The 27,629-nt window shown below is 58.9% G+C and overlaps 1 protein-coding gene and 1 pseudogene across 7 annotated transcripts in view; one reads left to right on the forward strand and one right to left on the reverse strand.

Annotated features, from left to right (window-relative positions):
• Window positions 1-21,558, forward strand: part of RPTOR (regulatory associated protein of MTOR complex 1) — a 408,568-nt gene extending 387,010 nt beyond the window's left edge. For 6 of the 7 annotated variants that reach the window (XM_009191419.4, XM_009191423.4, XM_009191420.4 and 3 more), the window contains 9 exons: window positions 4,517-4,631; window positions 6,088-6,212; window positions 8,266-8,370; window positions 13,272-13,378; window positions 15,683-15,810; window positions 16,891-16,977; window positions 17,940-18,056; window positions 18,348-18,477; window positions 19,435-21,558. In XM_009191419.4, the coding sequence (XP_009189683.1) occupies window positions 4,517-4,631; window positions 6,088-6,212; window positions 8,266-8,370; window positions 13,272-13,378; window positions 15,683-15,810; window positions 16,891-16,977; window positions 17,940-18,056; window positions 18,348-18,477; window positions 19,435-19,503 (983 nt within the window). In that variant the 3' untranslated portion in view covers window positions 19,504-21,558. The remainder of the gene's footprint in view (window positions 1-4,516; window positions 4,632-6,087; window positions 6,213-8,265; window positions 8,371-13,271; window positions 13,379-15,682; window positions 15,811-16,890; window positions 16,978-17,939; window positions 18,057-18,347; window positions 18,478-19,434) is intronic. The other variant, XM_003913544.5, reaches the window with a different exon arrangement.
• Window positions 21,559-24,123: 2,565 nt separating this feature from the next.
• On the reverse strand, window positions 24,124-27,163 carry LOC101023002 (annotated as a pseudogene).
• Between the last annotated feature and the right edge of the window lie 466 nt (window positions 27,164-27,629).

Here is a 27,629-nt window from a genome sequence, read left to right on the forward strand (position 1 = left end):
CCACTGAACCAGCTCTGGCTGGGGGACCTCAAACTGCCGCCCACCAAATCAGCCCCATCAAGAATCAAGGACTTGGCCGGGCGCGGTGGCTCAAGCCTGTAATCCCAGCACTTTGGGAGGCCGAGACGGGCGGATCACGAGGTCAGGAGATCGAGACCATCCTGGCTAACACGGTGAAACCCCGTCTCTACTAAAAAATACAAAAAACTAGCTGGGCGAGGTGGCGGGCGCCTGTAGTCCCAGCTACTCGGGAGGCTGAGGCAGGAGAATGGCGTAAACCCAGGAGGCGGAGCTTGCAGTGAGCTGAGATCGCGCCACTGCACTCCAGCCTGGGCGGCAGAGCGAGACTCTGTCTCAAAAAAAAAAAAAAAAAAGAATCAAGGACTCTGACCCCAGTGTGCGGGTTTATTGTTCTGACTTTGCGTCTCTGTCCTGTAAAAGTCTGAAGATTATTTTGGGTTACTTTCTGAAGTTGGGGTTGGTGACCCGTAAGACAGATACCGTCCCTCCTGCCAAAGCTGAGGGACCTGCGCACTCTGTCCAGTCCCTGCCTGCAGGCAGCACGGGCGCCGTGAGCTCGTCCTCAGCGAGCATGCCTCGGCCCAGCTCACACCTCCGCTCTGCTGAGCACCGAAGAGACTGCTGACTTCTGGTACCAGCGGCATTTCTGAAGCATGTTCCCATACAGCTCTCCCTGTAAAGGCCTGGGGTTCGTCTCGCATTAACACAGACGGTGGCTGTTGTGCCGAAAGCTAATTGTGGTTGTTTGTAGCCCTCTGTGTATCTGAAGAGCTGGCGGCAGACCAGGTTTAAACCTCCCGTGTTGCGATCCAGTGCGTGCCGCGCCAGCAGCCGCCACTGAACCTTGCAGCCAGGGTGGCCTTCTCCAGCAGAGAAAACAGACGACCCTGCTGGATGAGCCGCCTCCGGGTGGCGGTGACAGGAGGCCGTTTTCCTGGAGGTTAGCAGTTTTCTAGGACCCCCCAGCCTGCTAGCTGGGATGGCCAGCGCACGGGGGCTGCCTGCTGCCTGAGACAGGCTTGGGAGCTGAGTCTGGCTCACACAGTTCAACATCGGAAGATGAGCTGGCCCCTGACGGCCAAGGTGATGCTCTGGCCTGGTGCCTGTGGTCAGAAACGAGCAGGACGTGAAACAGGGCTGGCATTCAAGACCCAAAACGGAGGTTTCCAGACAAAAAAAAAAAAGAGTATCTTTGTGAACCAGAATTGAGAGTTCTCTTTGTGAAAAAAGGGAGACAGATTGTCCAGACACACAAAGGAGGGGCTGCGAGCCGCTGGAGACACCAGCAAATGAGGCCTGAAGACACAGGGGACGGTGCCAGCAGGCGTAGCGCCGGGAGCCGCTCAGGAGTGAGGCCGCGCCCTCCTCCCTGTCCTCGGAATTCGGATTCAGTGCGGGTGTTTATTTTCATTTAACGGCCGACTGTGTGCTGGGAAAGACGTGAGCGTTAAGAAAAAGGGGAAACTGATGCCTGTGGATGGACGAGAACCAGAGAAGTCGGCGTTGCCCAGGAGGCAGGATTGGGAAAGCCTGTGCCACACAGGCCCCTGCGCGGCTCTTCAGCCTTCTCCTGGGCGACGTTCACGACCTTGGCCGTCACACACTGATTTTCAAGCGTCCCGAACGCACATGCTGGGTGGGGTTTCCCTTTGTCTTTCAGTGCTTAGATTATGCCTAAACTCCGTCCAAATATCCCTGCAGCTGCGAATGGAGGGACCATAGGGTAACACGGTGTTGCTGCCACACCAAAGGCTTTGGGCCTGCCCGCCTCTGTGAGTGGGGACCCTCCTTATATAACCTGGCATTCCTTTCCTTTCCGTGGTTCCGGGTGTTTGCTGTTTAAGGACTGAAGCTGGGGACTGACAACGTTGGAAACAGAGTAGCTCACCGAGGTGCCGTGCATCAGCGAGACTTCAGCCCGCAGACACCGCGGCCCTGGTGCCACCTGGACAGTGCCAGGCACAAGCGGAGGGGCTGTCAGCTGCTGGGGGTGGGTGGCCTTGGCTGTGCTTAAGCCCAGCTCAGAGCGGCCTGCAGTGGAGTGCCCAAGTCACACGGCTTTGACCTTGTGCCCCGAGGGTAGGCTCCTTCTGTTGTAGGACTTTTTAGTTCAGCTAAAAACAGGGTCCTTGTCACACAACTATGAAAAATTAGGCTCCCAGACATTTTGAAGGGTGAGAAGGACAGGGTTTATTGGGCGAGAAGGAAAAGACCGTAAATAGGGCCTCCCTGCAAAGCCGGAGTCCTGCTGGTGCTCTTCCCGCCTCAGATTGGATCCCAGGTTCTACCCCGAATTGGGAGAGCCGGGCTCCTCTCTCTGCAAAGGGCACCAACTTCTATGGCTCCCCACTGTTGTCCCAGTGTGCAGGCTGGTGGAAGTTTCTCTGGGGACCACTTTATACTTGGCTGTCTCACTTCCTGCCAGAGCACAAGCCCACCACTCCCCACAAGGAAGACTTGAGGCCGGCGCGGTCCTCCGGGTCACACGGTCCTCTGGGTCACGCGGCCCTCCGGGTCACGCGGTCCTCCGGATCACGCGGTCCTCCGGGTCACTCGGTCCTCCGGGTCACGCAGTCCTCCGGGCCAGACCAGAAGTTCAGGTGAGGACATGGTTAGTAAGAGCCAGGTGGCTTCGCTCTGCACCACCTGGAGCTGTGTCTCCGGCTGAGGAAGGCTTGGGGGTCCCCAAGACACCCTCCTGGTTGCCCAGAGGCCACGCAGGTGACCACAGCCAAGGCCAGGAGGCAGCCCAGCTTGTGTCCCTGGCACTGCAACAATCAGGCTTATGCACCCACAGACCCCCCGCTGCCCTCTCAGTCACCAAGATCAGACAATCAGGCTTGTGCACCCACAGACCCCCCGCTGCCCTTTCAGTCACCAAGATGTGTTGGATCCATCTTGACGCCCTCTGCATTTTTAGCTTCCTTTTATGGTTCCTTCTAGAACAAAGCCTTTCAGAGTCACAAGCGATTTACTTCCTAGTGCTCGCGTTCGGGGCCCTGGTGGTGAAGTCCACGTTCCCCTCTTCCGTTAAATCTGTGATTTTGTAATAGATCCCTCAATCAAGGAATTTCAGAGCTGTCATCTTTCTAGACTGAAAGACCCCCAGACTTTGGCTGCAGTGTGGATCCTGGTGGTCACACCCGTGTCTCCTCCTTAAGCCTGTTACGAATCAGAGCCCTACCCAGCTTATTCTGAAACCTTCAGCCTTTTCTTCACATAATCCGACCCAAATAATTCATATGAACCTGACCACTGCTGACAAGCATCGGCTGAATGCTTCCGCGTATCCAGCTCGGCATCAGGAGCTTTGGGGGTTCTGAGCAAAGGCATGGACCCTGTGGCCAGGGCCCTGGGCCCTCACTCTGGGGACTTAGTGGCTGCCGTCGCCCAAGAGCCCAGACGTGCCTGCCCCTCAGCAGGTTGTCAGGCCCCTCCCTTCAGTCCCTGCTTTTCTTTTGCTTCCTTTGTGTGTCTCCACGTCCGCAAGGTATTGACGTCGGCCATGATAAGATACATTGTGAATGTTTATTGTAAATTAAGACTGGCTTGCTGGGCATGGTAGCTCATGCCTGTAATCCCAGCACTTTGAGAGGCCAAGGTGGGTGGATCACTTGATGTCAGGAGTTCGAGACCAGCCTGGCCAACATGGCAAAACCCTATCTCTACTAAAGATACAAAAATTAGCTGGGCATGGTGGTGGATACCTGTAATCCCAGCTACTCGGGAGGCTGAAGCAGGAGAATCACTTGAACCTGGGAGGCGGAGGTTGCAGTGAGCCAAGATCTCGCCACTGCACTCCAGCCTGGGCGACAGAGCAAGACTCTATCTCAAAAAAAAAAAAAGACTGGCTGGGAGTATGCCTGTAATCTCAACACTTAGGGAGGCCGATGCAGGAGGATCGCTTGAGCCCAGGAATTTGAGACTTCCCCAGGCAACCTAGTAAGACCCTGTCTCAACAAAAAAACAAAGCAGCCAGGTGTGGTGGCACACGCCTATACCCCCAGCTACGTGCAGTTGAGGCGGGAGGATCGCTTAAGCAGGAGGTGGAAGCTGCAGTGAGCCTTGATCGCACCACTGTACTCCAGCCGGGGCTACAGAACAGGACTCTGTCTTTAAAAAATAAAAAAAAAAGGCCGGGCACGGTGGCTCAAGCCTGTAATCCCAGCACTTTGGGAGGCCGAGACGGGCGGATCACGAGGTCAGGAGATCGAGACCATCCTGGCTAACACGGTGAAACCCCGTCTCTCCTAAAAAAATACAAAAAAACCTAGCCGGGCGTGGTGGCGGGTGCCTGTAGTCCCAGCTACTCGGGAGGCTGAGGCAGGAGAACGGCGTGAACCCGGGAGGCGGAGCTTGCAGTGAGCTGAGATCCGGCCACTGTACTCCAGCCTGGGGGACAGAGCCAGACTCCGTCTCAAAAATTAAAAAATAAAAAAAAAGGGGGGGAAAGACGCTGGCTCCTGGATCCACTCTTTTGTGTTTCTTTTGACAGGCATTACAAGATTGGACGACCAAATATTTCTGAACAGGAACCCCGGCGTCCCCTCTGTGGTGAAATTCCACCCCTTCACGCCGTGCATCGCCGTCGCCGACAAGGACAGCATCTGGTATGCACCGTGCTTGTCGGACCTCCCTTCTGGCTGACCGGCAGCCCCAGCGATGCCCTGTTCACCCCGATCACCACTCCTCTTCCTTGAAAAGCCGATGCAAGACACTCATCCCAGAGGCCCTTAGCGCTGTTTCCCGAGAGACGCCCCCACTCACCTTCTCCTCGTTGACCGAGCCCTGCCCACACCTGCCCTGGGCCTGGCTCTGTCCTTGTCACTGAAAGACAGTCCAGAGTCCTGCCTGGAGGTCACGGGGGAGTGGCAGGGGGCTCCCCGATCCCACTTGTAATAGAGGTGTGCACAGGGGGCCCGGCTTGCTGCCCTGCCCGCAGAAGCAAGTATGTGATAGACAAGCAGTGAGAAGATGCTAGGTGCCCCAGGAGAGAAGCGAGTTTAACCCACAGCAAGTATCGCCCTTACGTGATGGAGAGAGGACCCGCTTCATTGGGGAGGACAGTGGAAGGGTTCCCTTTAGAGTTTAGAGTTTGTAAAATCCCTGTGGTTTGCACCTCCATTTCTTTCTCCTCTCTTTTTAAAAATTGTGGTAAAACATACATAGCCTAAAATCTGCCATTTTAACCGTTTTGAGTGCACAGCCAGTGGCATGAAGTGTATTCACATTGTTATGCGACCATCACCCCCACCGGTCTCCAGAACCTTCTCATTGCACAAAACTGAAACTTGGTCCCCATCAGACACCAGCTCCCCCATTCCTGCATCCACCTGAGCCAGTGTTCTACCTTCTGTCTCTCTGAAGTGGCCCATGCTAGGAGCCTCAACCAGTGCAGTCACCCGGGATTTGGCCCTTTGTGCCTGGCTTATTGGACTCAATGTAGTGTCTTCAGGATTCCTCCAGGCTATAGCACATGTCAGAATTTCCTTTTCCTGGCTGAGTAATATTCCACTGTGTGGATGGATGGACCACACTTTGTCTCATTGCTCATCTGTTCGTGGACACCTGGGCAGCTTCCACCTTTTGGCTATCGTGAATAACGCTGCTGTGAACATTGGTGTACAAGTACCTGTTCAAGTCCCTGCTTTCTGTTTTTTGGGGATACGCCCAGAGTGGAATTGCTGGACCATATGGTGATGCTCTGTTTAATTTTCGGAGGAACCACCAGGCTGTTTTCCACAGGAAATCCTCTTCCCTTCCACCCACACAGCCTGTGGCTCCGATTTCTCACATCCTTGCCAGCACCATTATTCTCTCTTTGTTTATTTGTTTGGAGACAGGGTCTCGCTTTGTTGTCCGGGCTGGTCTTGAGCTCCCAGGCTCCAACAGTCCTCCTGCCTCAGGCTCCCAAGTAGCTAGGACGACAGGTGTGAGCCACCGTGCCCGGCTATAGTGTGTGGTTTTTTGATAGCAGCCATCCCGGTGGGTTTCCGGAGGTATCTCACTGTCATTTGGGTTTGCAGTTTCCTAATGACTTTTTTATTCCTCTCTTCTTCCCTTAAGCTTTTGGGACTGGGAGAAAGGGGAGAAACTGGACTATTTCCACAATGGGAACCCTCGGTACACAAGGGTCACTGCCATGGAGTATCTGAATGGCCAGGACTGCTCACTCCTGCTGACGGCCACAGGTGAGTGGGCTTTGCACAGCGGGGATCGGAACCTGGAGTCTGGAGGAGTGGCGGGGAGGGCGTGCAATCCTGAAATGTGTTTGCACATCTGTCTTATAGACAGCCCTGCTCATTCAGAAGTGGGAGGTATATGAGGGAAGGGCTTCAGCAGCACAGACAGGAAAGCAAAGATGAGCCTGTCCTTCAGGGTTCCAGGGACTTGTCTTCTCATCTTGGTCCTCTGGCCCTTCCAGCACCAGGAACAGCCTCTGTCCTTAAACCCCTGTGAGAGATCGGGTGGGTCCCACGTGACACCCGAGAATCAGGGAGGATGCCCCAAGCCACAACACGTGCCAGGTCCTCCCCGGCCGGTCTCCTGGCATCGCTGGCTCATTTGCCAGTTGCTGTCCCCGCCGGGAGCTGGCACTCACCCTCCTCCAGTCCCGTCCTGTGCCCGAAAGAACATCGTTGACCGTTATGGTCACTGACCAGTGGTTCATTGCCATAGTGGGTCTCGCTCTGGTTTTAGTTTTCTTGGGTTTTGGGGGGGTTTTTTTTTGGAGGGGGTCTGAAATGTCTTAGTTTCACTCTCACTTTGGAACAATCGTTTCCACGTCAGTTACCCCACGTTGACAGTCGTTTTCCTTTAGTGCTTTGAAAACATGTGTCCATTGCCTGTCACTGATGAGAAGTCACTGTCAGTCACATGGTACTTCCTGTAGAGATTGGAGAGCACTGGGTGGGAGGCAGGCGGGAGAAGCCAGCACAGCTGAGAGAAGCGAAGGCAGACGCCCAGATCCCACCCAGCCTGTCCCTGTCAGCTCCAGCCCCTGGAAACCTGAGCCTCTGAGAGTGTCAAGTTGGTTGTATTGGCGAGTGCGCAGCCCTCAGCGTGGTTGTGGGTTCTTGGTGAGGGGCGCGGCCACAGGGACATGTCCTCCTGCAGCGCCTCCTCCGAGCACTGCCACCTCAGGACCAAGTAGCATCAACCCATGTCAAAAGCCCGTCCTTGTCCCTGTAGCTGTCAGATGTGACCGGGAGGAGATGTATAGTTGGGGCGGAGGGGGCAAGGGACCAGCCAGGCTCAGCCCACGGTTTCAGAGAGGCCAGATGTGTGCATCTCCGAGCACCAGAGGGAGAGGGCAGTTCCTTGGCTGAGAGAGCAGGCATTGGAGCCGGGCCGGGGTCCTTTACAGAGCGGGCTCCGGACAGCAGGAGAAGGCCTCGGGCTCCAGAACTGGGAGCGTGTGCTGTGTGGGGTGGAGAGCGGACAGCGGGACAGGCAGGTGGGTGGAGGTGAGGCCGTTGTCCACCAGGCCAATCAGCTTGGGGCTTGAAGAGCACCTGAGGGCCACACAGGAGGGGCTGGCAAGGCCAGGGGCGGGGTTCCCGGAAGGCTCAGAGGACCCACATGCTTTCCCCACACCCAAGCTGACCTCCCTGCGCATCTGCTGGAGGACACAGAGGGCCGTTTGCTCCATTCTAAGCCCCTAAGAGCAGGGCACGGCGTCCACGCCCGCGTCTTAGGCGGAGAGTCCGGACGTCTGCATTGTCCCTTCAAGTCAAGGCTGCTTTCTTTGTGGAGCACAGAGAGGAATGGGGCGGAGAGTGCGGGTGTCCTCTGTGAAGCTGGCCTTTCGTTCTGCTTCCTGGCACAGGCTGGCTCACCAGAGGTTAAAACGCAGCCCCCCCCCACCCACCCAACCAAGCTCTGCCCGCCTGCCTCCCCACCAGGGAACCCGAGGCCTTAGGGCTGGAGGGAGGAAGGGGCAGCGCCAGGTCCCAGGGCAGCCAGACCTCACTCGGAGTTGAGCTCTGTGGCCAGGGTGGGACAGGATTGTGGTCTCCCATCCCCCAGGCTGTGGCGACTCCTCCTGGCTCACCCAGCTGTGGGTCTGAGGGCAGAGTCGAGTCGGCGGGCACCCGGAGATCTGGAACCATGGGTAGCAAGTCAAGCTGCCCGCCCAGGGTCACTGCAGCACGTCTACCAGGAAGGCCTCTTACCCCCACACACACAGCACAGGCCAGGCCAGCGCCGGGCCTGGTTCCCATCCTTCCCTCTCTCCCTCCCCAGACGATGGTGCCATCAGGGTCTGGAAGAATTTTGCTGATTTGGAAAAGAACCCAGAGATGGTGACCGCGTGGCAGGGGCTCTCGGACATGCTGCCAACAACGCGAGGTGGGTCCGCCCTGCTCCTCCCCGGAGCAGAATGTGCTCCCAGGGCTGCAGGCACACTCAAAGTTCCAGGGCCCCTCTGGGGCTGTCTCTACACAGGCTGCTCCACCTCAGAGTCCCCAGAATCCTAAAGCAGCAGCTCCCCACCAATGTCCCTGAAAGCATGTGAGCCCCAGGGCCCTGAGTGCACTGCCTGGCCAGAGTCCCAGCCCTGGGCACTGTCAGCCACTCGTGGGTGCCCCTGTCCCCAACCTTCATCCGTGGCTTGCAGACATGTGCTGCTTGGGACAGTATCACTGCTGGCAGGGCCTAAAGGACCTGCATCACGCGCTCTTTGGGCCCAAATTTAACTCCTCTTTGGTCAGTGCACATGGCCGCCTGGGGCCTCATGCACTCACTGGCCTGCCCAGGCTGCTGGGACGGAGTGGCTGCAGTGTCGGCTCTGGTACAGTTCTGCGTGTTGCCTGCACCGCTGCATGGCCTGGACGAGGGCCGGGGCACGGGCCGCAGGTCGTTCTGGAAGGACTTAGGTGGAGTTAGGAGGCTCCCAGGGTGAGGCTTTGGGGTCTGGATTTCCAGAGGCCCCTCCGCAGCGCCAGGCATTCGCCTCTGGGGTCATCACCCTTCAGCAGATCCTGCAGCCCTTGGCGATGCCCAGAGTGAACGGTTACCCCGCCAGCCCCTCTGCCGGCTCCTGCCGGTTCGTGATTTCTGTGTCTTTGTCTGTAGCCTGTGGCTGTGGCCTTACACCTTGTGGTCAGCCGTCCGTGTGGGGCCTGCCTGGTTCTGCCCTAGGTCACATGGCTCTGTCTCTGCCCTTCTGTCCAAGCGCCTGTCCCAGGAGATGGCAACCCTCACGTGCCTCAGGGGACGTCATGGGGACAGCTCCAGGGTGGACATTTCCTGGAATGTTGGATTTTTTTTTAATGTAGCCGTGTTCTTAAGTTTCATCCAGCAGAATAAACCATCCACACCCTGCACTCCACAGAGGCCCTTTCCTGTTGCTTCTGTCCTGATCTCCGGGCTCTGCTTCCCCCGTGAGGCAGCCCTCTTCTGGGGTAGGACAGCTTCCCTGGGACAGGGCAGGAGAGGTGAGCCCCAGCCCGGGGCCCTGGTCCGGGAGGGGTCCCGGGAGACAGCCGGACGGCCAGCCTGGGGGTCAGACCACTCACTGGCCACTGTGTGCGTCTCCGAAAGACCAAGTTTGGTGACACTGTGTCATTTGCCAGAGAGGAAAGATCACTGGGGTCGCTCAGAGGCAGTGGTGCCGTGGAAGGAGCTGGGCTTCAGCACGGGAGCGCCTGGCTGAGCCCTGGCTCTGCCTTGCCCTTTCTCTTGTTGGCTTTTGTGAAAATTTCCCGCCCTGTCCAAGGCTCGGACCTGCCAGAGATGCAGCGCCGGAAGGATGCACCCGCAGGCTGGCCCCGGGGTCCCTGAGACCCCCCTAGAAGCATCCGCACATCCACACCTGGGCCACGCTGCTGGGGACTAGGCTTGCAGCCTGTGCCGTCCCACGGGCTCTGTCTGTCCGGGTCAGGACAGCGGAACCCAGCTTACAGATCAGGAAGCAGCCCTGAGGAGAAGTGGCCTTCTCAGCCCAGATCCCCCAGTGCTTCCTTCGCAGCAGAAGCCTGTGCTACACTTCATGGGTCTTGGGGTCAGAGAACGAGGCTCTCACCACAGGCGAAGGCAGCAGAGGCGTCTCGCCAGGCATAAGAGCTCCAGGCCCCAGTCCCCGAAGGCCGTGTCAGCTGTGGGCTGGGGCCACCAGGCACAGCTCTGGGCTCCCTGAGGTCACACACGGGCCCTCACTCCCAGCTCCCAACGGAGGAGCAGGGCTGCAAGTTGAGAGCCTGTGATCCACCATGGCTTGTGCTTCTGACCTGCTGGGATATTTCTTCCTGCCTGAATTCAGGTGTATCACAGTAGAGGGACTACACTTCCTTTTTTGTTTGTTTTTGTTTGTGTTTATGTTTATATTTGAGATGGGGTCTTGCTCTCACTGCAGCCTCAACTACCTGGGCTCAAGCGATCATCCCACCTCAGCCTCCCGAGTAACTGGTTCACAGGCGCCACCACCACAACCACTAGTCTTTTTTTTTTTTTTTGAGACGGAGTTTCACTTTTGCTGCCCAGGCTGAAGTGCCATGGCGGATCTTGGCTCACTGCAAGCTCCACCTCCCGGGTTCGAGCAATTCTCCTGCCTCAGCCTCCTGAGTAGCTGGGATTACAGACACCTGCCACCACGCCCAGCTATTTTGTGTATTTTTAGTAGAGACAGTGTTTCACTATGTTGGCCAGACTGGTCTCGAACTCCTGACCTCAAGTGATCCACCCGCCTCAGCCTCCCAAAGTGCTGGGATTACAGGTGTGAGCCACCACACCTGGCCTACACTGGCTAATCTTTTATTATTTGTAAAGACAAGGTCTCGCTATGTTGCCCAGGCTGGTCTTGAACTCCTGGGCTTAACCAATCCTCCTGTCTCGGCCTCCCAAAGTGCTGGGATTACAGGTATAAATATATCTGGCCTGGGACTGCATTTCAAAAGTAAAATAAAGAATGTATGTATGCCAGCAATTAACCACTGGAAAATGTAATTATAAAACATCATGGGCCAGGCGTGGTGGCTCACGCCTGTAATCCCTGCACTTTGGGAAGCCAAGGCAGATGGATCACCTGAGGTCAATAGTTCCAGACCAGCCTGACTAACATGGTGAAACCCCATCTCTACTAAAAATACAAAAATTAGCTGGACGTGGTGGCAGGCGCCTGTAATCCCAGTTACTCAGGAGGCTGAGGCAGGAGAATCACTTGAACCTGGGAGGCAGAGGTTGCAGTGAGCCGAGATCACACCATAGCACTCCAGCCTGGGCAAAAGAGCAAGACTCCATCTCAAAAAAAAAAGAAAGAAAGAAATCATGAAGCACGGGAATAAAAACTGCAAGATACCTAGGAATGAATCCAACACATGCTCCTTCTTCACAGATCAAAGCGTAAACTCTAATTGAAGACTATCAAAGACCCATGCAGTGTTGACAGCACCATAGCCGAGGATGAAAAGACTCATCATCGTGAGACTGGCAGTTCTCAAATTAATCTGTGCATTTATTCATACACTTCTGATTATATTCCCAGGAGAGATTTTTATAAAATGCAGACCAGCCGAGGCAATATTGAAGAGGCGCGGACGGCATTAAGAAGCTGCAATTGCAGGGCAGCCGGGCCAAGAGGCACCAGGGCCCTCAGCACAGCAGTGAGCCCAGAAGGGTCGCAAGTGGCAGGGTACCTCTGCACACTGCAGGAGGAGCCATGTTGCTAAATGGTGTTGGGACAGCTGGTGCCCTATGGAAAAAGATGCGGTCACACCCCTATCTCACACTATGCACACAACACATCAGCGAGAGACCTAACCCTTTCAGAGAAAAATCAAGAGGAAATCTTCATAACCGTGAGGAACAAAAAGACAGCTTGAACAGGAGACCAAGGGTAAAGACGTCAATAGGTTTGACTCTACAAACTTCTTCATGACCACAAGAAAAAGTCACGGTTGTAATGTAAGTGGCAGAATAAGAAAGGATATTTGCAGTATCTACGAGTTACAGAATATATATAAAAATATGTGCGACTGATGTGAAAAAAACGGCAAACACCACACGTCGATAAGGATTTGGGGACACTGGCTTGTGTGTGTCCTGCCAGGAGTGTAGATGGTCACCCATTTGGGAAATGAAATGGCCTTCCCTGGGGAGATCGGAGTCCTGCAAGACGCATGACTGGCAGTTCCGCTTCTAGGCGCTTCCTTCTCCACCTGCAAGGACACGTGAAGTTGTTGACTATGACATGGTTCACAAAGCCAGGGGCAGCTCCAATGACAGGGTTAGTTGTACAGTGGAAGGTAACACAAGATTAAATGAGTTAACCAGAGCTGCGTGTCTTGGGCCAGATAAATCCTCAAAGCCTAACAGTAAAGAAGCAAGTCGCCAGAAGGGAGGCCCCGTTTTGACATTGAAGAGGCTTTTTGAAATGTGGAAGGCGTGGTACGTTGTCGATGGGCGTGCGTAAGCAGGAGAACCTCAGCGGCCCCTGGGAGGCGCCCTCAGCCCACAGGACGGCTCTCCCGGGCACGGGCAGGGGCAGAGGCAGGTGATGCTTTTACTGTGTCTAAAATTATACTTCTCTAAGAAAAAAAAAAAAAAAGCAAACAATGGTAAAAAGTTAGCAAAGTTAGGGCTGAGTGGTGGGTCAAGGATTACGGTGGTGTTCCTTTCTGTATTTAAAATAGTTACCATTACACTTCTAGAACTGAATCTGGTTTTAAATAGAGGCCATCACGTGAGGTGGGGTTGCTCTGCTCTGTCTAATCCCTGCACAAAGGGCAGCCCTTGCCCCGTTCTCTCCGTCCATCCCTTGCTGACGCCGGCCGTCGGGAGTCAGCCCCTGGCTGTCTGGAGTCTGCCAGCCCGTGGCCCATGCTGAGCTGTTGGTCTCAGAGGAACTGGCCTCCTCCAGCTTTGACAGGGCCAGATGGAGGACCCTCATCTTCAAGCCTTGACAGCCTTCCTAAAGTCACCGCGACCTGCCAGTTCTGCCCAGGTGTCCAGACGGCGGGCACCTTAGACAGACGTTCCTGGAAGGCTCTGCTCCCTCTGGCAGATGCCTGGGTCATAGGCGAGTCAGGGGAAGGCTCAGAGTTCCAGCTCAGAATTGTCGCCCCAGCCTGGACGTGGGGCACACCAGGGGCCCCAGCAGGAGCTCATGTGAGGCATATGGACCCACCAGATGGGCTCAGTGGTGGCAGGGGTTCCTTGGAGCCCCTGGCCAAGTGGCTGCCCAGAGCAGGCCCCAAAGCCTGCCCAAGGCGAGGGCCCATGGGGTGACGCCACGTCCCACTGTGTCTCTCCAGGAGCCGGGATGGTGGTGGACTGGGAGCAGGAGACCGGCCTCCTCATGAGCTCAGGGGACGTGCGGATCGTCCGGATCTGGGACACAGACCGTGAGATGAAGGTGCAGGTAACCATGCGGGTGTTCCCCAAGCCCCAGGCCTGTGGGGCAGTGTGTGCAGGGCTGGTCCTCATCACAGAGCCCAGCACAGTGTGCGGTGAGGCCTGGCCATCCCAGGGGCAGAGGCAGGGCCTGGAAGGACAGTGCCGGGCAATGCCGGGAGGAGACATGGGCTGCCTGAGGCCCGTGGATGCAGGTGAACCGCAGCGTTCAGCCCCGCGCTAGTGTGGCTCAGCCTGTGCCAGCTCTGAGTGTTTTCAAGTAGGGTCTTCTCTCTGCAAGTTAAGGAATGTCAGAAATCAGTAGGGTGAGCCATTGTAAATTAGAATGATTATTTGTAGGGTTTTTGTTTGTTTTTGTTTTTTTGAGATGGGGTCTCACTCTGTCACCCTGTGTCACCCAGGCTGGAGTGCAGTGGTGCAGTCACAGCTCACTGCAGCCTCAACCTCCTGGTCCACGTGATCCTCCCATCTCACCCCTACAAGTAGCTGGAACTACAGGCATGCGCCCCCATGCCTGGCTAATTGTTTAAACTTTTTGTAGAGACGGGGGTCTCAGTATTTGCCCAGGCTGGTCTCGAATTCCTGGCTCCGGCAATCTTCCTGCCTGGGCCTCCCAAAGCACTGGGATTACAGGTGTGAGCCACTACAGAAGGCTTTTTGCTTCTTTTTTTGAGACGGAGTCTCACTCTGTCGCCTAGGCTGGAGTACAGTGGTGTGATCTCAGCTCACTGCAAGCTCCGCCTCCCGGGTTCACGCCATTCTCCTGCCTCAGCCTCCCAAGTAGCTGGGACTACAGGCGCCCACCAACACGCCCGGCTAATTTTTTTTGTATTTTTAGTAGAGACAGGGTTTCACGTGTTAGCCAGGATGGTTTCGATCTCCTAACCTCGTGATCCACCCACCTCAGCTTCCCAAAGTGCTGGGATTACAGGCGTGAGCCACCGCGCCTGGCCAGAAGCCTCTTTGCCTCTTAAAGCATCTGTTATTTTCAGTTTTGACAAAAAGCGGAGTACATTGGTTTTGCCCCAAACAGCCTGGAAAAGTGGTAGAGACCTCAGGGGGCCGCGCTCAGCAGAAATCTACCTGCATTGACTTCGTTTGGAGCAGAGGCGAGACCACAGATACTGTGAGGGACAGTGCCTGAGGTGGCTTTAGAGCCAGGATTCCCTTCCCCCGGCTCCCCAGGGAGAGGTGCGGAGCAGAGTCCGTCCCCAGCCTCTCTCCCAGGCCGTCTGGTGTCAGGAGGGATGGCTCAGCCCTGCCGTAGAGGGTGGTGTGGTGCAGGCCCAGCAGAGGGGAGGCCTGGGCACCCTCAGCTGCTCAAAGCCGCTGTGGTTGCTCTGGGCAGCAGCACCCCGAGAACCTGGCCCAGGCCTCTCCCTGTGGGCGGCGTCTCCTCTGACCTGACCACGGATCCCACAAGGCACCAGCAGCTTTCATGGCACCTTCTTTGGGGTGGAGGGGTCTTGGGCCTGCCTGGAACTGTGGCTCCACACGAGACGTGGCCCTCAGGGCACAGCGTGGACACCCTGATCCCCAGGGTCTGGTCACCAGTTGGGGCCTAGAGGCCCGGGTGGCCTGCGGGGCAGGTGCTGTTCCTGCAGAGGTGCGTGGAGGCACAGAGCACAGCAGGTGTTCCCAGAGCCACCTCTGCCCCTCACAGGGGTCCGGCCCCATCGTCCCCATGCCTGGGTTTCCTCCTGGAGTACACAGCCCAGCACCGCCTTTCATGCATGGAAAGCACTCTCCCTCTCGTGGCCCTCTTCCTCCTGCGTCCCTGGCAGGTGCCATCGCCCCCCACCCCCACTTCTCCAGCACTTATAGCCCCCAAGGGAGCCAGGCGAGCCCTCCTGGACTCATCCCGTAGCTCATTAGAAGTTCTGAGAAGTAGCCAGTGAGGAGTCCTTGCCAAAATGTGCTTTGCTTTCCTTTTCAGGAAGCAGAGAGAGGTTGGAAGTTTAATTGGCACTGACAGCCAGTCCTTCCCAGAGGCATTTGCAGGCCGCCGCTCAGGGTGGGGCTGCGGCCTGCCTCACTGGCTTGGGGCCCAGGCGCCCAGGGCCTCAGGGCCGTCCCTCCAAGGCCAACGGACAAGGGTGTGACTCAGTGCCCTGGCAGCCCCTGCCTCTCCCTGGGACTCCTGGGCTCCCCAGGCCTTTGATGCTTCCCTGGATAGAGAGAAAGGCCCCCACAGCCAGGCAGGGGGATCCCCACAGCCAGGGAGGCAGCAAGACGGGTCCTGGTGCTGCAGAACAGCAGGGAGAGAGCTCAGTGCCCAGGTCTTCACCGGGCTGCCTGTGTTTGGCCCTAGGACATCCCCACGGGCGCAGACAGCTGCGTGACGAGTCTGTCCTGTGATTCCCACCGCTCACTCATCGTGGCTGGCCTCGGTGATGGCTCCATCCGCGTCTACGACAGAAGGATGGCGCTCAGCGAATGGTACCTTGGCCCTGTCCTCTCCCTCCCCCAGTGGTGGCAGGGCGCCTTCCAGGTGGTAGAGGCCGTGTCACTGCCAGTTGGTTGGGTCCAGGTTTCTCAGTGAGATGCAAAGCTTCCCCAGGAGCCCACAATGGAGTATTTAGGCCAGTCCTGCTGGGCTCCCCAAAACCGCCAGGCGCGTCCCACCAAGGCCTATCCCACGGAGGCCCGTCCCACAGAGGGCTCCCCCACAGAGGCCCGTCCCACAGCCTGTGGAGGAGCACGGGGTACCGGCCGTGTGGGATGAGCCAGTGGACTGGAGACAGAGGCTATCAGGGTGAGGTGGGGGCCCCAGCCAGACACCTGCCACCTCTGAGCTCACCTGAACAGAATACCGCCACTGCCTGCCACCTCTTGGGTCACGCAGCAAGTGTCCAGGGAGGGATGTCTGAGGGCACACGCGTGGGCACAGCAGCCCCGCACTGCCTCCGCCGAGCACCCTGTGGGCAGGCGCTGCCCGGGCGTAGCGGGGAACAGTCTGTCTTGGCCCACATGGCTGATGCCGCAGAAGTAAATTTCACCCGGCACAGAGCGAGGATTCCCAGAAGGTCCTTGTGCCTCCAGCTTCATCAGCTTTAGGTCTGGGATGCTCATTCCTAACCCTCCAGTCTGCACAGATCGGGGAGGCACAGTGAGGAGTTTTGAGGGGAGCAAAGCAAAGGGTGGGCAGGGCCTGGGAGCGCTGTGGTGGCCGCCTGGCCCCCATCTCTGGGCAGCTCCCATGTGGCTCAGACAGTCCTCCAGCGGCCTGACGGTGACCTAGGGCCCAGCCCTGAGCCGGCCTGGGCAGTCCACTGGTGCGGACCCTGCTGGCAGCAGGTCACCTTGACGTGGGCAGTGACCCTGCGTGCGGCACCCGCTGGTCACAGGCGAGTGGACGTGGCGTAGTGCCTGGTGTGGACCCGCTGGCACAGGCAGACGTGGGCAGTCCCTGGTGCGGACCCTCTGGCACAGGCAGACCTGGGCAGCCCCCGGTGGGAGCCCCGAAGGGCGGGGACGTCCTTCGGGGAAGCCCACGCTGAGCGCGCCCCTCCCCTGCAGCCGCGTCATGACGTACCGGGAGCACACAGCCTGGGTGGTGAAGGCCTCCCTGCAGAAGCGCCCCGACGGCCACATCGTGAGCGTGAGGTGAGGAGCGCCGATAGTTAGCAGCCATTCTGCTGTAAAAACATTATTTTCCCCTCCTTTTAAAATATGTCCTTGGTATTTAAACAGCTGAAAGGGGATGGCATTTCGGGCAGTAATTAACTCCTGCCCTGGAACTGGCCAGGAAGGTCAGGCACAGCCCCCAGGGGCCCGGGCCGGCTGCTCCCCCTGCTGGGGGACACCTGACCTGCAGGCGCTGTGGGAACTCCTGGGCTGCGGCGTGGAGGGTCCGGGGGGAGCTGGGCAGCGGCTCTCCCTCCACAGCAGGGGTGGCCGAGCGGCAGGGGCGGCGCATCCGCCAGGCATGTGGCAGTTGTCTGCACGTAAATTCAGTTCTGCCGCTTGGTGAATACAGCACCAAGAGCAGGGAATATTTATTTGCCTATTAAAGGGAGAGCAGAATGTAATTTATGAACACAAAGCCAGCGTTTCTTCAAAGAGATGCTCTTTCCCCCCTTGTTTGTGATATAAAAACCAGACATAACTCTTGGGATGGACGCCTGCTAGGGTGGAAGGCAGGAGCCACGGGGCCTCAAAAGGGCCAGGCCATCCCTCAGGCCGCAGCCCGCCATCTAGGCTCTGTCTCCCGGGACCGCAGGCCCCTGTTGCATGAAATCTAATCTCTGGCTGGAAATGAAACCAGTAGCTCACAGCCTCCTCCTGCGTCTGTGCTCGTGGCCGTTTCTCTAGGCCGGAAATCTCCGGGCCTTTTCTGGCTCTGAGGGAGCTCGAGGGGCAGCCTTGACCCTGAGACCGGTGTGGGGGCGTGTCTGGGCCCGGCCTGGGCAGCCCTCACAGGGGCGCTGAGCATCCAGGCAGCCTTTTCCTTGAGCAGTGTGTGTGCAAACAGGCGTGCGACCCCCCCACCCGGTTCCACCGTCCCCCTGGTCAGGCCCCTCCTGGGGGCTCCGGGTGGAGGTGTCACCGTGACCCTCTCTTGGCAGCGTCAACGGAGACGTGCGCATCTTTGATCCCCGGATGCCCGAGTCAGTGAATGTGCTTCAGATCGTGAAGGGGCTGACAGCCCTGGACATCCACCCCCAGGCGGACCTGATCGCATGGTAGGCTCCGCCTCCCTGGCCTCCAAGCCCCCCGCCTCCGGCCTCTGTGCAAACACCAGGCTCTTGTGCGCCTGCCCCACAGGAGCTGAAGGAGAGGGTAGGGGAGGATTTCACTGCTGTTGGGACATAAAAACAAAAGATCTCTGCCAGGCCCGAGTCCTCAGTGAGAGTGACCAGAGGGTCACACCTGCCCCGAGCCGGCCTGTCCCTGCAGTCTCGGCCTGTGCACCTGTCTTTCTACCATCCTCAGAGGACAGGGCAGTGACACTGGGACCCTTTCTCTCCCCACAGTGGCTCCGTCAATCAGTTCACCGCCATCTACAACGGGGGCGGCGAGCTGATCAACAACATCAAGTACTACGATGGCTTCATGGGCCAGCGGGTCGGCGCCATCAGCTGCCTGGCCTTCCACCCACACTGGGTCAGTGCAGAGGCGGGTGGGGGCCGGGGGCCGGGGGCCGGGGGCCAGGGGCGAGGGATGGGAGGCAAGGAGGCCAGACAGCAGGGGTCCTGCCTGGGCACCCCACACCACAGTGGGGTCCACTGGCCACCTGAAGAAGAGACTTGCCCGGGGCCCAGGATCTCCAGGGCCCCTGCCCCACCCTGCACTCTCCCCAGAAGCAGAGCTCCAGTCCCGTCACTCTGGGAAGAATTGACGGCGCATGCACAGTGGTCGGGCAGAGCTCCTGCCCTCAGACCCTGCACTAAAGCCATCCCTGGGGACCTCCAGGCAGAGTCGCTCAGAGTGTCCATCCCTGTGCAGCCTTCACCCCGTCCCCTGTGCAGCCCTCACCCCGTCCCCTCTGCAACCCTCACCCCGTCCCCTGTGAAGCCCTCACCCCGTCCCCTCTGCAACCCTCAGCCCGTCCCCTGTGCAGCCAGGCCTTAACCCCGTCCCCTGTGCAGCCCTCACCCCATCCCCTGTGTGACCAAGTCTTCACCTCATCCCCTGTGCAGCTGGGCCCCATCTGCACGGCTCTCTGGCCTTGGTTGCAGCCTCCCCACATGGCTTCAGGCCATTGTCTTTAGATTAGGATCCTGCCCACCTGCTTTCTTGCGTTCATGCCTTCAGGCTTCAGGCATGCAGCTCTGCTGACATGTGTGACATTAGATCCCAGAGCTGTCCCTGAGGGGCAGTGCTGAAAAAAACACGCAGGGCCCGGGGGCAGCACCATACCCCTCACGGAGTGCACCATGCATGGGCCCTGCAGAGAGGACTGGTGGGTACCCGCCCAGCATTTCCGGGCCCGAGGTGGGCGCAGGGATTCCTGAGACCCCGGCAGGAGCTGCCTAAGGATTCGGGTTGGCCCGCACGCCGCCCCCTGCCCGCAGTGTCTGCACCTGAACCCCTGCTCACCCTTCTGCTCTCTCCTTGCAGCCTCACCTGGCCGTGGGAAGCAACGACTACTACATCTCCGTGTACTCAGTGGAGAAGCGCGTCAGATAGCGGCGTGACCCGGCCCGCCAGGCCACGGCCGCCTGCTGTACATAGTGAACCTGCCACTTGCCGGGGCGCGGGGTGTCGGCTGCTGCGGCCCCGCGGTGTGAACGTTGGCTGCTGCCTTAGCTGCTGATGACGGCAGGAGGGCCCTGCTACTCGCTTTTGTCTGTCTTCGCTGTCGTGTCCGGAACGTCAGGCACGGGGAGGGCTTAGGTTGACGGTGGCTTCCCACTGAGCACCAGCATCCAGGTGCACCCCCGCGGCCACAGCGCGTCTGTCCCTCTCCTGTTTTGTGTTTCTCTGAGATGTTGGAAGGGGAAACACTTCATTTTATTTCCATGTAATCAGAGCATTAGCTGCAGCAAAACCCCCAGACAGCCCTGGAGGAGAGGCAGGCGCTGGGGCTCCTGCGGGTCCCTGGAGCAGCCGTCCCCATCAGGCCAAGAGCGAGCGAGAGGTGCTGCCCCAGCCAGGCCCACCGCCTCTCACAGTCAGTGCACGCAAGCAGGGACATTTCCTAGCCGGCTGGGGCACACTGGAAATTCGGGAAACCAAGAGAGGGGAAGAAGGAGACGCCCCTCTAGCTGGCGGTATGAAGAAAGCCGCGGGCCGGGCTGTCCTTGGCCGCTGGCCGCATCACTGAACGGGAGGAGCGCAGTGCCTCCTCCACAGCCCACCCTCCCTGCACCTCCAGGTCTCTAGACTCTAGTTTTGGCCCCTCTCACGCAGAGCTGTCAGCAGGGGCCTCTGTGGCCGCGCACAGGAGAGGCAGGTCCTTGGCAGTGTAGCCCCTGCCTTAATCCACAGGGCTCCTTTCCCTCCGAAGGGCTGCTCTTCCCCGCACGCACAGGGGCGGCGGCCCGGCCTGTGGTCTCCGTGCCTGTGCCCACACACGGGTGTAGCACACGCATGTGCGGGCACCACGGCTGGCACCCTGGGGGCACACATGCAGGCGGCGTGGTCTCCCTGCTCTGTCCGCACACGTTCATCACACACAGGTGAGAGGCACTGCCGGGTCCTAGAGGGCTCTGGGTGACACCAGCCCCATCTCCAGCCCTGAGTCGCCCATGCTGATGCAACCTTAGCTTGCAGCTGGGCCTGTGGTGCAGACAGGAGCTGTGTGGACAGTCCCACCCAGGAGGGGCCTCAGGGCATGTGTGAGCAGTTTTGCAAACAGAACACAACCACAATGATGGTATTTTGAAAAGCATTTTTTCCATGTTCGTCGGGAATCAGGATTATTGAGAGGTGGAGGAGCCAAGTGGCTTCACTGTGGCGTAAGAGGCCCATGACCACGGGAGTGAGAGTGGGCGCGGCGAGGCCCAGCTCCCCTGTGGTGTGACTGGCATCCTGCCGTGGCCAAGAGCATCTTCTGGGTGGATGGAACCCTGCCTGGCTGCGTTTGGTCAGAGAAAAGCCTGGTCTTCAGGGGGCTGAGCTGGAGTCTGAGCTGGGGCTGGCCGGGACATGACAAGGTGGGACAGAGGCGGCCCCTCCACTGCTGTTTTTTGGAATGTGAGCTCCCACCAGAAGAAGGTTCCGGCACGAATCCCATCCCCACGTCTGGGCCGAGCGAGCAGACCAGGTCCGGAAAGTGTAGAGAGCCCCGACCCCCACAAGTCCCGGCCTCACTCAGCTCACAGGGCATGCCAGGCGGCAACACCAGAATCTTCCAGAAGCCCAGCTCCACCCGCACACACAGCTTCCCATCCAGTCCTTCAACTCGATTCTTACCTAACACGCGTTTCTGTTTGTTTTGAGACAAAACCACCACCTGTCAAAAGGCAGGTGGCTCCAGAGGGGACAAGACCCTCCTGCGCCCGCTCCGCCCTGGAGCCACCCCCACGGGCTCCGCGTGCCACCTGCACGTGGGCTGTCTTCACAGGTCTGATGCGGAAATTCAATCACGACGTTAACCAGGGCTCGAGAGAGCGCCGGCCTAAAGGCTCCTTATCTCTATTTATTTTACCAAATGCGAATTGAGAAAGACTTTGACAAAACACAAAATGGCAATGTGAAGCTAAGAGCAGGACAAACAGTAAACAACACGCGCAGACTCTGGCTGGCGGCTGTGTCTTTACACAAACTGCCCACCCCCACCGCAGGGGTCGTAGGTCAGAGGAGGGGTCGGGGGACCTTGCCCGGGTCCCCCTGCTGTCCCCAGGGCCACCAGCAGCTCTGCGTCCTGGGCGCTCTCCAGGCAGGCACCACATCCATAGGGAGCCTGGCATGTTCAGGGGTGTGCAAAGGTCTCGGTCCTCATCTCCTGGGCAGCAATGCTCCTCCCAGGCAGTGCCCCCAGCCTGTGGCACAGACCCCACGTTGGGGAGCGCGCTCTGTGGTGAGAGCTGTGCTGTGACGTAGGCCGGACACATTTCTTTCTTTTTTTTTTTGAGACGGAGTCTCGCTCTGTCGCCCAGGCTGGAGTGCAGTGGTATGATCTCGGCTCACTGCAAGCTCCGCCTCCCGGGTTCACGCCATTCTCCTGCCTCAGCCTGGCAAGCAGCTGGGACTACGGGCGCCCGCCACCACGCCCGGCTATTTTTTTGTATTTTTTTTTTTTTTTAGTAGAGACGGGGTTTCACCGTGTTAGCCAGGATGGTCTCGATCTCCTGACCTCGTGATCCGCCTGTCTCGGCCTCCCAAAGTGCTGGGATTACAGGCGTGAGCCACCACACCCGGCCCACATTTCTTTTTCTTTAAAATGATGGTTACCCTCTCACAGTCAGAGGCCCCTTTCAAGTCTGCGTTGAAATCTGGGCCACATCAGAGTTGCTGGGGGAGAAGCCACTTGCCCACCTCTGGAGGCCTCTGCTCTCCTTGGCTCGTGGCCCCTTCCACTTCAGGGCCTCTGAGCCACGCCCACCACCACTTCTCCTCCTGATGCCGGAAGTGTTTCCAGGCCTGGGGGCCCCGCCCGCCTCGGGTTGTGCGGGTCCTTAGTCCTAATCACATCTGCACATCCTTCTGGTCAACTCTTTCTGGGTTTTTTGTTTTGAGACGGAGTCTTGGTCACCCTGGCTGGAGTGCAGTGGCGCGATCTTGGCTCACCTCAACCTCTGCCTCCTGGGTTCAAGCAGTTCTCCTGCCTTAGCCTCTCGAGTAATGAGTAATTAGCCACCACACCTGGCTAATTTTTATATTTTTAGTAGAGACGGGGTTTCGCCATGTTGGCCAGCCTGGTTTTGAACTTTTGACCTCAGGTGATCCACCCGCCTCAGCCTCCCAGCGTGAGCCACCACGCCTGTCCCTGTCTGGCCAATTCTTTAAAGGCTCCTGTTTCTAGATCACACTCTGCTCTGCAGGTCGTGGTCTGTCCCCTGGGGCTTTTCGCAAGCAGGAAGGTCTGTGCAGGGATTGGCAGCTGGGGAGAATGTTCTGGAAGCCACAGCAGAGGCAACAGGCCTGGGCATGGTCCTGCAGGGTGAGTAGGAGACAAGGGTCTGTGGGGACGGTCATGTCAGCCACTCTGCACCACCACAGGGCCCTGACTTCCTGGAGAGCTTGGGAACAGGCTCTTGTCCCCCGACCAGATGTTAGGTCTCAGGCATTGAGTAACCTGCCTGAAGCCCTGTCTGTCGGGTGGTGGCAGTGACTGGGGTCCTACCACCACCCCAAGGCCATGTGCAGAGACGTTTGCTCCAACACTCGGGCTGGGGGGTGGGTTGGGGCTAGGGGAGCCACACACTCTGGACCTACAGGTGCTGCCTGTGCAAGGCACGTCCCGCCCTGGAGCAGGCCGGTGGGAGTGGCAGCTCGGGACCCAGAGGCGGCACCTGCTACCCGCTGGTCCCCACCCACCATGGCCTCATCACCAGGGCTCGTGCCTCCTCAAGGACGTCCTCTCTCGCTCAGCACTGCACTGAATGGCCCTTCAGGGCTTTCTTCGTGTTCATGTCATCCCTTATTCCAGTCACTGCAGCCTGGGTGGCCCTGGGAGGGGCAGAGGCCAGGAAAGCACCTCTGGAGGCTCTTGACAAGGTCCTTAGAGGGTGGGCAGGCGTGGGGGTCAGCCAGGCCGGGGACAGCAGCAGCGCCTGCCGTGGGACACGTGGGTGCACAGAGGCTGGGTGAGTGTGGCCGGGGCGGGGGCACAGCAGAGAACGGAGGGCCAAGATTTGAGAACAGCCTTGGCCTCGAGGCCCCTGTGTCCCCAGAATGACAGAGCCACTCTGCCCGAAGCTTCCTGTGGCTGCAGCCACCAACGTCCACAAGCTGTGGCCACTGAGAGCAACACAGATGCAGACTCAGGCTCACTGGGCTAAAATCCAGGATTTGGTCGGGCTGCGCTCCCCTGGACAGACCCCTTTCTCATGTGTTCCAGCTCCCAGAGGCAGCCTGCAGCCCATGGCCCCAGCCCCTTCCTCTCTCTTCAGAGCCAGCAGTGGCTGGTCCAGTCCTCACCTCCTCACTGAGCCTGACCCGCCTGCCTCCCTCCTCCACTTTTTTTTTTTTTTTTGAGAGGGTCTCACTGTCACCCAGGCTGGAGTGCAGGGGTGTGTCATGGCCACTGCAGCTTTGACCTAGGCTCAAGCAATCCTCCCACCTCAGCCTCCTGAGTAGCTGGGACCACAGGCATGCGCCACCACACCCGGCTAATTTTTGTTTACTTTTTGTAGAGTCGAGACTCAGTCTCACTTTGTTGCCCAGACTGGCTTCGAACTCCTGGATTCAGGGGATCCTGCTGCCTCAGCTTCCCAAAGCGCTGGGATTGCAGGTGTGAGCCCCACGCCAGCCCCTCCTCCACTTTTAAGGAACTTGTGATTACACTGGGCCCCCCTGGATGCTCCAGGGTCACCTCCCTAGTTTAAAGTCAGCTGATCCAACCTTCGTTTCAAATACAACCTGGATCCCCCGAGCTAGGTAGTCACAGGCTGCCACTAGGATGTGGACGTCGTTAGGATGTGGACATCATTAGGGGACACTATGCTGCCAACCAATCCCTGTCTGCAAGCCAAAGACCCTCCCACCAGGCAGAGCCCACGAACACTCAGGGGTCTTGGGCAGCAGGTGGGTGGCACAGGGCGAGGAGATGCTCAGTGGGGTTGGGGGAAGCACCGGCCCCAGTGGGCCTCCCAGATCTCAGGGCCAAGGCACGGGGAGCTGATACCACATCCGAGTGCCTGGGGCTGCCGGTAAACAAGTCGATCCCCCGTGACACAGCGGCTGCTCCCGAGCCCCAGCCAGGGCCGGAACGCAGGGCACGAGCAGTTGCCATGGAATCCTGGAATTCTGCACTGAGTTGCAGTTTGTTTCAGGCAAGGACGCCTGGCACTCACGCCGCTGTGCTGGGCAGGCTTCTGTTGAGAGTCCTATTTTTCCCATTAGCATCAGTTTTTCTGTCACTGAGACTTGAGTACAAATCGAGTGCTCGTAAACATGGGGATGGGCGCGCGGCAGAAGCTGGCCTCGGGGGAGGCGAGGGCTGAGTCAGGCCCACACCTGCCCCTGCTGCTACCAGATCCCGCGTGGCTGTGGCGAAGGGACCAGGCCTGGTGACACCACGTGGAGGAATGCTCAGTCCTCCGGCGAGGGACTGGTAAGGGCCAGGGGTGGCCACAGGGGCTGTCCCACCAAGGAGTGCCCACAGGAGTGTCAGCCACTGAGGCTGCCTCTCATGGAGGCTCGTGCTCATCGCAGCTCTGCTGGGTGGGACCACAGGCACCCGCCAGATGGGCAGCTGTGACCTCCAACACACATCTGTGCCTGGCCCCCTTCCAGGGGTCTCGGCAGATAGCCCTCGGGAGGTGGCAGAGCAGTTGTCCTCTGGGGGTCTGCATCTCAGACTCAGTTACCGGGTGGTCTGGAGCCCACACGTACCCAGACGGAACAGAGCCTCGGAGTCAGGCACAGACCGGGAAGGAAACCTTGAAGGACACAGGGCAGGCAGGGAGGCCAGGGCAGGGGCCAAGCAGGGCCTCCCACATCCGCCTGCGGAAGCCCCAGCACTGGAATCCCTGCACCCGGGCCTGAGGCTGTGTTTGGAGACAGGACCTTTGCACGGGTGAGTACGGTGAAAGGAGGTCACCAGGGTGGCCCTAATGCAATAGGACTAGTGTCCTTATGAGAAGGAAGATTAGGACGCAGCTGTGCACAGAGGGACAGCCATGCAAGGACACAGCCTACCTGCCAGGGAGAGTGGTCTGGAAGAAGATAGCCCAGAGGCCCCCCATCTCCATGTCCAGCCACCAGACGGAGTGGGTGGGAGGGAATACAGGCCTGCTGCTCAGGCTGCCAGGCCCACGGTGGTTTGCTAGGTGGCCCAGGGACACTGACGCCACTGTGGCACCTCCAAGCCCCAGCCTGTACCTCATCTTAACATGGGGACAGTTACTGCAGGCAGGAGTGCTGTGAGCAAACCAGATCACAGAAGCTTCCAGAACGGCACGGGCACCAGGGAAGCACCTGATGGACCCTGTCCAAGGTCACACCTGAGGACTCACAACTGCGGGTGCCACAGGGGTTGGGAGCTGGGAAGAACACAGCTTAGCCAGTGCCAAGTCCCAGGGCTGCACGGTATCCACCTAGACCATCAGAGGAGAGCGGACCCTGAGCTGGGCCTGGTCACCTGGTGCCACCCAGATAAGGCCATATCCTGTCGGTGGCTCCTGAGCTGGAGGAGGAAGAGCCCAACCGCGTGGGCCCTGCCCGTCCTTCCCGCTCCTCCACCTTGGGAAGGAGCCTCCTGCAGCTGTTGAGATGGCTTCCCTGCCCATCCCATCCTCCCCTGCGCATCCCGTCGGCCTGACTGCGGCCTCCTCTGCATAATGAGCTGGGGGGTCCCTCCTCCTGGGTCCCACAGTCCCCGTGCTGGCCCTGCCATCCCAGGGGCAGGAGCAGCCACAGGGCTCCTGGGGCTCTGAGGCTCCATCCACTGTTGTGTGACCCAGGCACCAGTGTCCACGGAACACAGGACAAGAGTTACACGCCCAGCCCCACCACCCCACTGTGAGGACAGAGAAGGCATGGTGTGACCTGCCGCCTGGTGGAGGGCTGTGACCATGGAGGGTGCTGGGATGAGAGCTTTGGGTGGCCTGGATGCACCTACCCCCGCTGCTGCCTGGAAGTGGGGTCTCTGCTCCCCAGGGCTGGGGGGCCATGAGTTCACCTCTGTCGTCGGTGTCAGCATGACAAACCCCACTGGTGCCACTCACAGCAGGAGCCCACATCTCAGGCCAGCCCCTCTGCCACGCCACCTGTCTCACAGCCAGAGGTGGGAACAGCAACTCTGGGGAGAACCGGGGGTGCCGTGGCCACCGGGTCCCTGAGGCTCATGGAGGAGAGCAAGGCGAGGAGAGCCGTGGCGCCGGGCCCTGCCTTCAGAACCAAGCACTCGCCCTTTGCAGCTGCAGAGCTGTCCCGACGGGTGGGGGCGGGGTTGCCGTGTAGCTGTGCAGAGAGCGCTCTAAATGGGGTCTGTCGCCGGCTCCTGAGCTCATGGGTTCTCCCGAGATGCTTGTGGCACATGAGTCATTGTCCTTCTTAACAGCATCGCTGAAAGGAGAAAAGGCCCTTTGGAAATTGATCGCAGCCCCTGGATGTGTCTCTTGGAGCACAGGTCCCTCAGTTCCCACCTGGCAAACCAGGCTTCATGTGCCCAAGACAGGGCTGGGCAGCCCATGCGCTCCACCCCTCCCCCGCCAGCCTGCACTTCCTCCCCCATCACCCATGCAGCCCCTGAGACACCCGCTGTCCCGGCCCTGGGTCCTGATATGGCAGGAAAGGCAGTTCAGGACCCCCCACCTCCCACCTCCTCCTCCAAAACCCAGACCTCACTTCCCAGAAGGCCATCACTGCAGCGTCCTCCAAACAGCCTGTGGCCCCACAGGCACACTCCGAGTTTGCTTCCAGGGGCCGGGAAGTGAGGAGCCCCCAGTGCTGAGGCCAGGGACACTCGTGCAGGGCTCACAGCCACCAGCAACAGCCAGCAAGGTCACTACCCAAGGCTGCTTCAGTCATCCTGCCAGGTGGCCTCCTGGGCCCAGAAGGCTGATGTCACTCACAGCTCAGTATCGGAGGGCAGACGCCATCTGATGAGGTCAGAAGAGCTGCCCAGACCCCAGGACCCCCACTGAGATCCCCACAGCCTGGCGGGGCCAACAGAACCACAGCCGCATGTGCAGGGAGAGGCA

Source organism: Papio anubis, chromosome 17 (assembly GCF_008728515.1).
Source record: "Papio anubis isolate 15944 chromosome 17, Panubis1.0, whole genome shotgun sequence".
In the NCBI taxonomy this organism is placed as follows: domain Eukaryota; kingdom Metazoa; phylum Chordata; class Mammalia; order Primates; family Cercopithecidae; genus Papio; species Papio anubis.